Consider the following 11,147-nt stretch of genomic DNA (forward strand, 5'->3'; position numbering starts at 1 on the left):
TTCGAAGTATGTAACATCCAATATTTTTTTTTCTGAGCTTGTGAAAATGCAAGCAAACATCACCCGAATGTGCTTGAGTCAAGATGAACAAAAGAAAAAGATGGCCATGTCAATGAAAGAGAAGTATGATAAATATTGGGACAATGTAGATAATATGAATTATCTATTGTATGTTGCGGTTGTTTTGGATCCACGCAACAAGCTTTGATATGTCAATTATTGCATTCAAACGATTTATGGTACGAATTCTGAGAAAAGCAAAGAGATATTGGAAAAGGTGAAAAAGACTCTTGATGATTTGTTTAGCCATTACAAGAGTAAAGTGGAAAAAAAACAATGTACAAAACACACAAGATGGTGGTTTTGGTGAAAAATCAAGTAGCTTTTGTGAGATGAATATTGATTTGGAGCTTGAATTTGACAAATTTGACGATGAGGGTCAAGATACTAAGAGCGAGGTGGATATCTATTTAGCAGATGGAAGGGAAAAAAGGGACCAAACTTTTGATCTATTAGGTTGGTGGAAAGCAAATTCGGCCAAATTCCCTGTATTGTCTATACTAGCTAGACATGTTTTGGCAATGCCAATCTCGACGGTTGCATCAGAGTCGGCATTTAGTACCGGTGGTAGAGTTATCGATAAGTATAGGAGTTCACTTAACACCGACACTGCAGAAGCTTTAATTTGTACACAAGATTGGATACGGCTTTCATTGGTGGATCTTGAGTTAGGTTGTAGTATGAAGACTAAAGAAATTGAAGAATTGAATGAGCATATGGCGGGTATAAAAATTGGTAAGTTTTCACCATATTTTTTGGACTTAGTTTTTCACTTATGTAGTATTGTACTAATAATATAATATTATCATGTATAATTGTTTTCTGTGTAGATGCACTTTCAAGGGGTAAAAGGCCATCCAATGATGTTCAACAAAAGAATGATTGAATTGCTTTTCTACCACGTAACTAATATATTATATCTTTATTGGCATTTTTTTAATGGTTTTTTAAGTTTAGAGTAACTAATGATTTTGGTTTTTTACTTGTAGTCTATGACGCAGAAAGAAAGTTTCAATTGCAAGCTGTTAAATAGGATGAATGAATGGTCAATTTTTAGAAGACAAAAAGTGTTAAGAGTTTTTGTTTTGTTGAACTTTGAAAAGTGATGAAATTTGTTGATGCTTTGAAGATAATATCAGTTTGTTAGTGTTAAGTTTTTGTCTATCTATTGCTTTCTTTTTATCATTTGTTTACTAAAACTAATAGTCTTGAACTCTTAAAAGCATATAAAAACAACAAACTCTTAAAGCAAAAAAAAACACCAACTTCACATGGTTAAAAACCGCATAAAACCACTCAATAAAACCGCACCAAACCCATGTGGTTAATAACCGCAACCGTAACCGCAATTAACCAAACCGCATCAAATAACCGCATAACCGAACCGCAATACTAACCGCACTATGTGGTTTCTAGAATTTAATAACCGCATTTGTGGTTAGTGGTGCGGTTTTAGCCAATAACCGCACCAAACCGCACCACGCTCACCCCTACTTATTGTACCACAAGTAAGTTGGGTTCAAGACACAACCGACCTACTCCGTGGAAAAAAACGGAAGAGAACTATAAATAATAACAAATACATGGTAATAAGAGAACACCGCCTAAAACAAAAAGTACAGTAGAAGAATTTATAAAGTTTTTGAGAGTCTACTTGGACGTCTCACATGACAGGAAATGACATGACCGGTATCCCAATAGTTATGGTAAACTCAAATTAAACGTAAGACCATCACATAGTTCGATACTACAGAAGAAATGTGCAACATGTTGCATTTTTTATTTCTTTCAATGCTAATTAGAATATATATATATATATATATATATATATATATATATATATATATATATATATATATATATATATATATATATATATATATATAGCCACATCAGACTTGGTAGCCCGACCAAAATGGTGTATAACATATTAACATAAGAATTTCTGAAGACTGAAGATGGTGTATATTAGGGGTGTGCAATAAACCGCACAAACCACATAAACCGCCCGCACCGCACCAAACTCCACCGCATAAAGCGGTTTAAAACACCCGCGGTGCGGTTTGCGGTTTGTATTTTTGTTAAACCGCATTATGCGGTGCGGTTTACGATTACAATATTGCGATTTAAAACCGCACCACATTGATAAAATCAATTAATGATTATATATATATATATATATATATATATATATATATATATATATATATATTCGAAAATAATTTGACGGGTCCTAAATTAGTGACATTATCTTAAGTTTTTGAAATGTAATATTAATTAATCCAAAATTTAATGCAAAATTTAATGGAGTGACCATATTTTTTGTCTTAAATTCATTTTCCACTAACATTCAGTGACCATTATTTTATACACTATGTTTTCTTAACTTATGTATATTCATAAGTAGTTAATGACCACAATTCTATGACCACCAAATTTCTTAATGACCACTTAGTGAGCCGTTAGTGACGACAATGATAGTATTGTCATTAAATTTAATGTAAATAATTACTCAAACCGCATAAACCGTCCGCACCAAACCGCACCGCATAATGCGGTTTTGAACGTTCGCGGTGCGGTTTGCGGTTTCTAAATAACTCAAACCGCATGTGCGGTGCGGTTTGCGGTTTTGGCTCTAAACCGCATCAAACCGCACTGCGCACACCCCTAGTACTACTGTATATAACATAAGATTTTTTATTTTTAATTAACCAATGTCTTATTTGGATTGAATGTTCGGATTGAATGGGGGGTTCGGTTCACTTTAAAAAAAAACCGTGTATTCCGGTTCAGTTTTGGCCAAATCTTTTAACTGACCTGAACTTGGCAATTCAAACCAGGTGCTTGGGCTCTGCGGACATGAGACGCCTTTCTGCTCTTGCTTCTAGGGTTGAGCAAATCCCAAATCAAATTACACTCAAGTCACAAATTCAATCAAAGATTCAATCCAATTCTTCATCCCACCACCAAAACCCTCCAGTCATCACCACTAATTTCACCGCAAGAGGTAAGTTTTCTGCAGTTAACTCCCAATCGAAAACCCCCACTCATAAACCCATTGATCATCAGTACATTTCTCAGATTCTTTCGAGTAAAGATTGGTATTTGCTACTAAACCACGACCTAAAATCCAAAAAACTTAGCTTAAACCCTCGGATTATAGTGAGCGTTCTACAGAATCAGGAAAACCCATTACATAATTTGATTTTTTATTTGTGGGTCTCGAATATCAACCCGTTGTTCGCGAAGAACCAATCGATTCGAGGCGTTTTAGCAAATACCTTTTACAGAAAAGGTCCGGTTTTATTATCGAAGGAGCTTGTTAGTCTTGTTAGAACTTCCGGGTGTTCTATTACAGAGGATTCACTTTGTATTTTGATAAGCAGTTGGGGAAGATTAGGTTTAGCAAAGTATTGCTCTCAGGTTTTCGATCAAATTTCATATTTAGACCTTACTCCTACTACGAGATTGTATAATGCAGTAATCGATGCATTGGTAAAGTCCAATGCACTTGACTTGGCATATTTAAAATTCCATCAAATGAAAGCTGACAGATGCGACCCTGATAGGTTTACTTATAACTTCCTCATCCATGGAGTCTGCAAAATCGGAGTTGTAGATGAAGCCTCAAGATTATTGAAACAAATGCAAGAAATCGGGTATTCACCAAATGTATTTACTTATACAATACTTATTGACGGGTATTGTAATGCAAAAAGAATCAAAGAAGCCTTTAAGATCTTGGAGACAATGAAAGAGTATAAAGTGAGACCTAATGAAGCTACATTTAGATCATTAGTCAATGGGCTTTTTCGTAATTTTCATCCACTCGAGGCCTTTAAACCGTTATCCGATTTCATAGAACATGAACAAGTGTTACCCATAGCAGCCTGTGAATCTTGTTTGCATTGTCTTTCAACCACATCTATGTGTAAAGAAACTGCTATTTTCTTGAAGAAAGTTATCAAGAGAGGTTATGTTCCTGATACTATGACTTTCAACATCACTATCACTTCTTTACTTAAAGGATTTGATCTCATGGAAACATGTGACATCATTGATGATTTGATTCAAAAAGGCACAAATCTTGGATTCAATACTTATCTTCTTCTTATTGAATCTTTATACAAGAATGGAAGCTCATTGAAAGGCGAAAAGTACCTAAACAAGATTCTTGAAAATGGTCTTTTAACAAATGTGACATCATACAACATGTTAATTGACACATATTGCAAAACTTGCATGATCAATAAAGCAATGAAAACATTCCTAGACATGATTCGCCTCAACATTTCTCCAAATCTTGTCACTTTCAACACCCTCATTTCATGTCATTGCAAGATTGGTGATATGCAAGAAGCAAGAGAGCTTCTTAAGATGTTAATACAAGGTGGATTTAAACCAGACATTTATACTTTTAGTTCATTAATTCATGGGCTTTGTAGGACCCATCAAATTGATGATGCTTTTGATTGTTTGAAAGAAATGGTTGAGTGGGGTGTTCATCCGAATTCTATAACTTACAATATCTTGATTCATTCTTTATGTGTAATCGGTGATGTTTATAAAGCAAAGGGTTTGTTAAAGAAGATGAAAGTCAACGGGGTCAAACCGGATGTTTATTCATTCAATGCTTTGATTCAGAGTTTTTGTAGGATGAAAGAAGTTGAGAAGGCGAAAAGGGTTTTACAGATGATGTTGACTTTAGGTTTGACTCCTGATAACTTTACTTATAGTGGTTTTATTAAGATGTTGTTTGATTTGGGGAGATATAAAGAAGCTAAAGAGTTGTTTGTATCGATGGAAGATTACGGATGTACCCCTGATTCTTTTACCTGTAATTTGTATATTGATGGTTTAGTTCAATCTGGTAGGTTTATTGAGGCCCGAGATATGTTTCTCAAGTGTAAAGAGAAGGGAATTGTTTTGAAACCAATTTCAATTTTATAAAAAAATCACAAGCAATTTAAAGATTTGTACCTTTGGCTTTAATAGTTGTACATCCTGGAGTTTACTTGCAGCCTCATTGCCGGTTTCAATCTACAGTACATCAAGGTTAGCTTAAAGTTTGCTATTTATTGACAGATATAAAGTCGATGTTGAAGGGTAGTTTGGACATTTTACGAATAGTTACAACAATACGTTTTTTTTCGAAAGTTTTCAAGAATTACTCGGTTACCCTTTGTTACAATGAGAAAAAACTGAAGACATTGATTTGGGTCTAGAAGGCGACCTTATCGTGTCAATGTTGAAGGGTATTTTGGACATTTCACGATTAGTTACAACAATACGTTTTTTTTTGGAAAGTTTTCAAGAGTTACTTGGTTACCCTTTGTTACAATGAGAAAAGATTGACGACATTGATTTGGATTTAGAAGGCTACCTTATCATGTCAATGTCAAAGGGTATTTTGGTCATTTCATGTATATTTCGATGCGATCACTCAAGCATTCCAATTTCTTTTGACAAAATGAGTATCAATTTTGATAAAATGAAAACCACAAGAGGGTATTCAGTGTTGTGAATTGTTGTATTAAGAATGATCTGCAAATCCAAGAGACCTTAGTCAAAATTACCTTATTGCCCCTGTTCGTGGTATGCATGCTCAATGGAAAAACTGTAAATTAGGTTTGATTTTAGCTAAAGAAACGTTGAATGAAGAAAAATGTTGGTGATTCTCCCAGCTACTATATCTTTTTAGTCAACCCTAACCCACCAATTTTCTTGAATTTTTTCTCATTTACCAATCAAATTTCCCCAAAAAATATTTTTTCTACACACTTTTTACCCACAAAGATGAATTTCCATTCATCAAGAATGTAATAAATGGCAGATATAATCACATAATTCTTCATTACACACACATCTTTAAACAAAATGAAGCAATCTCTTTTACCTCTGATGCTCTTGTTCTTAATTCTTGTCAAAACAGGTAACCCTTTAATAAATTTCAATAAAAAAAAAAATTGACACAAAAGTTTTCTTGATGAAAGTGATATGTTACAGGGGAATCTGAAACGGGAATTGCTGGAACTGGACTGGGGTATTTACCTGAACCAGACGGTGGTAATGGTGGTCATGGGGTGGTGAGTGGTGGTGGTGGGGATGAACCTGAGGTGGTTATTGTGAAGGCTCTTCAATGTTTTAGTGATAAACATGTAAGGTTATGTTACCTTGCTTTAACTAGTTGTACAGTTACGTACAACTCTGATGCATGAATTTTGATTCGTGGCAGATCTATAGGAGTTGTGAAGAGTCTTGTAGGTTGACTGAGAGCGGTCAACTCAACGTGCCACCTGGATACACCGATGAATACTGCAATGGGCCGTGTTTAAAGGAGACGCATCTTGTGCTTAATTGCATTGATGATATGTTATCACATTATGTTTTTTATAATCGTGCTACAGTAAATGATGTGAAGGAAACGATAAAAGCGGGTTGTAGCTATGGCCCACATAGAGGTAATAGTTTGGTTTTGGGGTGGTATGCTTGTAGTAAATGTTAAGGGTTCGAGTTTTAGCAGTTACATACTTACAGTGTGGGGGTTTTAATTCCATTGTTGATTCGGCTCTTTGTTGGTACGAGGGCAAACACTTATGTCGGACGTTACATACGCCTGTGTGATACGTCTGTGTTTCGGCGTATCTATCTCTGACGTCTGTGTATATATGTGGTTCGAGTCTCAATAGCTACATACTTACAGTGTTGGAGCTTTAATTCCATTGTGGATTCGGCTCTTTGTTGGTACTACGTCTGTGTTTCGGCGTATCTATCTCTGACGTCTGTGTATATATGTGGTTCGAGTCTCAATAGCTACAGACTTACAGTGTTGGAGCTTTAATTCCATTGTGGATTCGACTCTTTGTTGGTACTAGGGCAAACACTTATGTCAGAAGTCAGATACGTGTGTGTCTCTAACGTCTGTGTATGTATGTGGTTCGAGTCTCAATAGCTATATACTTACAATGTAGGAGCTTTAATTCCATTGTGGATTGGGATCTTTGTTGGTACTAGGGCAAACATTTATGTCAGACGTCTGATACGCATGTGTCTCTAACGTATCATGTGTCTCTAACGTCTGTGTATATACGTCTGTGTATATATGTGGTTCGAGTCTCAATAGCTACTCTCAATAGCTACAAACTTACAGTGTTGGAGCTTTAATTCCATTGTGGATTCGGCTCTTTGTTGGCACTAGGGCAAACACTTATGTCACATACCTGACGTGTGTGTGTATGTGGTTTGAGTCTCAACAGTTACAGACTTATAGTGTGGGAGCTTTCATTCCATTATGGATTGGACTCTGTTGGTATTAGGGTAAGCACTTATGTCAAACACCTGCACACGTATATATATGATATATATGATGGCTAACTAAAGGTTGCTAGAAGAATAATATAAATGAAACATGTTAAGGAATCTTTAACCTAACACTATTTTTGGTGTAAATATGGTGTTAAGATACTCGAACGGAACATCATTTTCAACATCAAGTTTGATGTTATGAATAGTATAAACATAAAATGTTGTACTATTTCTTAACCACTAAATTTGGTGTTAAAGTTTCTTTGTGTCATTTATGGTTCTTCAAGTTTGAATTTATACATGAATTTGTTAATATTCGGTTTATTTTAGTTTTAAGATTGAGTTTATATATTTGTGATTGTTGTTTCTTAAAATGAATGTTTTATAAACGTATTTTTTTTATTCAATAAACTGTTGTTTGTATAATATTATAATTAATTGAAGTTAATTGTATACGAATTATTATTTGTGTGGTTATATTTGTTTAATAATAAAAAAGGTGCAAGACAAATTTGTCTAAAAACAAATAAATAAAAGTATTTTTTATTAATCAAGACAAGTTAAAAAACAAAGAGAATGTATTTGGAATATTTTTTTTAATATAAAAATATTTTTGCAAAGCGAGTTATATTTGCAAAATGGTGTTAAATGATGTCAAGGGTCGATATGGTTCTACTGAAAGTGAAATACGTTATTTGAAAAGTGAATTATTTTGTTTTTGGGTGGTTACAGGTGATTTTAATGTGGCTGAGCACATTGAAGATGATGAAAGCAATGCATACAAAATTTCCTACACCAACTCTATACTGTTTGGGTTTCAATCTTTGTTTGTTGTTTTTACTCTATTATTCTGATTTCCTTTTGTTATTGCTTTTTTTCTTTTATGTGTAAGTGAGACTTGTTTATGTTAAAATCATGTCCGATCATATGATATTTTGAAATCACTATATGAAAATCAAATTGAGGCTCTAAAGAAAAGGTTTTTGTAAAATAGTAGTAAATAAAGTATTTACTGTTAAATTTAAAACTTAAAATTGATGATAAGTATATTGTAAGCACCTTTATGAATGTCCCCAATTGTTTATCTTTTTATATGTTAGATTATTTGGTTGTGATTTCTTCTTTAAATAACTTACAAAGGAAACAAAATACTTCGTCAAAATCGTGAGAGTACAAAAACTAATCTCTATAATGCTTCTCCCTGTTTGTTAAATACTTATTGTACTAATTTGATCCTTTTTCACCAATAAATCTCTATATTTAGTATCCAAGGATGCACTAATTTTTAGGATCATAGATGTTAACTATATATATATATATATATATATATATATATATATATATATATATATATATATATATATATATATATATATATGGAAGGGTTATTTGGAAAACAAAAAAACCCTAAAAACCATAAAAATGTATAAAAAAATATTAGAGATTACAAAACTTTTTTTTTTTAATTTTTTTATAAAAAAATCGCAGGTATTTTAATAAATTCACTGAAAAAAAATTAAAAATCAATTTTAAAAAAAAAAAATTAAAAATCAGCGAATTTATTTAAATCATGTGATTTTTTCATAAAAAATTCAAAAAAAGTTTTATGACCTCTAAGTATTTTTTTATGCATTTTTATGATTTTTAGGAGTTTTTTTTAAGGTTTTTTGTTTTCCATAGAGCCTAAACATATATATATATATATATATATATATATATATATATATATATATATATATATATATATATATATATATATATATGTTCAGGTTCATTTGAGACCATGCTAATTTTATGAGACCGTGAGACCAAATCTAAAATTAATTTTAAAATGCAAAATAAAAGGAAAAATACGAAAAATCTTTTTTTAATTATTATTTTCGTTACTTTAATTACCTAAAAAAATAAAATTAAAAAAAATTACCGTTTTTTTTTTTAAAATTACGTAAAATATTCTAATAGAATATTACACTGTAAATATTTTAATGTGATTTTTAGAATGTTAGAATATTCTACTAGATTTGTCAGATATGTAGAATATGTAGAATATTTTAATATTCTACTAGAATATGTAAAAAATGTATTTTTTTATCTACCAAATGAGTGGTTAGGATTGCGTCTCACGGTCTCACAAAATTAGGTCGTCTCACATGAACCTAACCCTATATATATATATATATATATATATATATATATATATATATATATATATATATATATATATATATATATAAAGAGAGAGGGAGAGGGAGAGAGAAAGAGAAAGAGATGATCATTTGAGAACCTATAGTTTCCCGAGAACTCGAGAACCAAACAAGGACTATTAGATCAAAATAATAGAGGCTCAAGATGATCTGTGACATTTTTGTAAAAAGTTGGAAATAAAAAGCACGGGGGTATCTTATTTCAATTAGTCAGAGGGCATTTTAGGGATAGATAACTTATACCTGATCCCATCAAACCCTTTCCTTATACTATTTCTATCTCTATTCAACATCAAATCTCTCTCCCTCTCACGTTATTCATTGACGATCAAAGAAGACTCCCTCCTCCATCATCCGTCGTCGATCGCCACCCTCCTCCCTTCATCGGCCACCTCTACCTCTGTCGACCACCACACTCCTTGATCTCGCGTTCTTCATAGAAAAAACTCCACTGAAGATGCTTTGGTTTTGAATCGGTTTGTCCGCCATTATTGCACATCCTTTCTCCCATGTTTCTCTATCATCATTGGACTACTCCACTACGATCGAGATCTCTCTTCTTCCTCTATCGTTACGCCATCATCACCAGATATGTTTCTCCTACACATCGATTTGATTTGGTAAATGCCTTCATATCTATATCAATTTCTGATTTTTTTGATTCAATCATGTTGGCTCCGATCTGACCTACTGCCTTTACTTTCTATATATTGCAAGTCCACTAGATGAAACCAACACCTGTGTAAAAGGAGAAATATAAGTATTAGGGAATTTTTTGATGATCGATAGAATATCGGATTGTTATTCCTCTTGAGAACTCTATTCTTTGCAACTACTGGTTAGATAACAGAAGCAGAAAATGATAAGTGTTGTTCATTTATTCTCATATTTGTAACTACCATTGCTTGTTTCTTATTTTCTTTCTCTAAATTTAAATACCCCATGGCTTTTAAAAATTAAAATCATGTTTTACTTTTGCTTCATATGTGTTGATTTGAATTTCATAGTTGAATTCCAGAGCAAAAGAAGCATAAACTTTCTGAAATAACAGTTGTACTCGAACAAGCTGAAGCTCTGGTATCATATTTACATGTTATTGGCTTATTGCTATGAAAATGGTTGTTGAAATATTTATCTAGTTACTTGCTATTCATATTTAGGGTTCGTCTTCTGGGGAGACCTACATGACAACAAACCTGATCACATGAATATTCCTTCGACTATTAAGGCGTCATGACAAAAATACTGAAAATGACCCTTTTTTGTTTGACCTCCAAGTTAAGTTGTAATGACCTTATTTCTCACAAAAATTGTTTGAGATTTTTACTTTTGAATATTATATTAGTTCCCTTCACCTTGATGGATTTTCAACCGTTCAGATTTGGAAAATATCTTTTGTTTGTTTTTAGCACACAACGTGTTTGTTGAAATGCTTCAAAGGATGTTTTCACCCTTTACCTTTGTTAATTGTGCTTCTGTATTTGTAATTTCATCCCACTGACTATGGTTCTTGTGACCTGCAACTTGAGGATATTTCCAAACCAAATGATTGGCAAGATTTTGCTGACCAGCTAATCA

At 32.8% G+C, this 11,147-nt stretch overlaps 2 protein-coding genes across 2 annotated transcripts; both read left to right on the plus strand.

Moving 5' to 3' along the window:
• The first annotated feature begins 2,888 nt into the window (after window positions 1–2,888).
• PPR40 (pentatricopeptide (PPR) domain protein 40) lies at window positions 2,889–5,039 on the plus strand. Its single transcript, XM_079055427.1, has one exon. It carries the CDS (start codon window positions 2,920–2,922, stop codon window positions 5,008–5,010), a length of 2,091 nt encoding a protein of 696 aa, XP_078911553.1. The 5' UTR covers window positions 2,889–2,919; the 3' UTR covers window positions 5,011–5,039.
• Window positions 5,040–5,121: 82 nt separating this feature from the next.
• LOC145119717 (uncharacterized) lies at window positions 5,122–8,232 on the plus strand. Its single transcript, XM_079055428.1, has 4 exons — window positions 5,122–5,992; window positions 6,067–6,218; window positions 6,296–6,521; window positions 8,098–8,232. The coding sequence occupies exons 1-4, from the start codon at window positions 5,938–5,940 to the stop codon at window positions 8,217–8,219; spliced, it is 555 nt and encodes a 184-aa protein (XP_078911554.1). The 5' UTR covers window positions 5,122–5,937; the 3' UTR covers window positions 8,220–8,232.
• Window positions 8,233–11,147: the final 2,915 nt, after the last annotated feature.

This window comes from Lactuca virosa, chromosome 6 (assembly GCF_052849685.1).
Source record: "Lactuca virosa cultivar CGN04683 chromosome 6, Lactuca_virosa_CGN04683_v6, whole genome shotgun sequence".
In the NCBI taxonomy this organism is placed as follows: domain Eukaryota; kingdom Viridiplantae; phylum Streptophyta; class Magnoliopsida; order Asterales; family Asteraceae; genus Lactuca; species Lactuca virosa.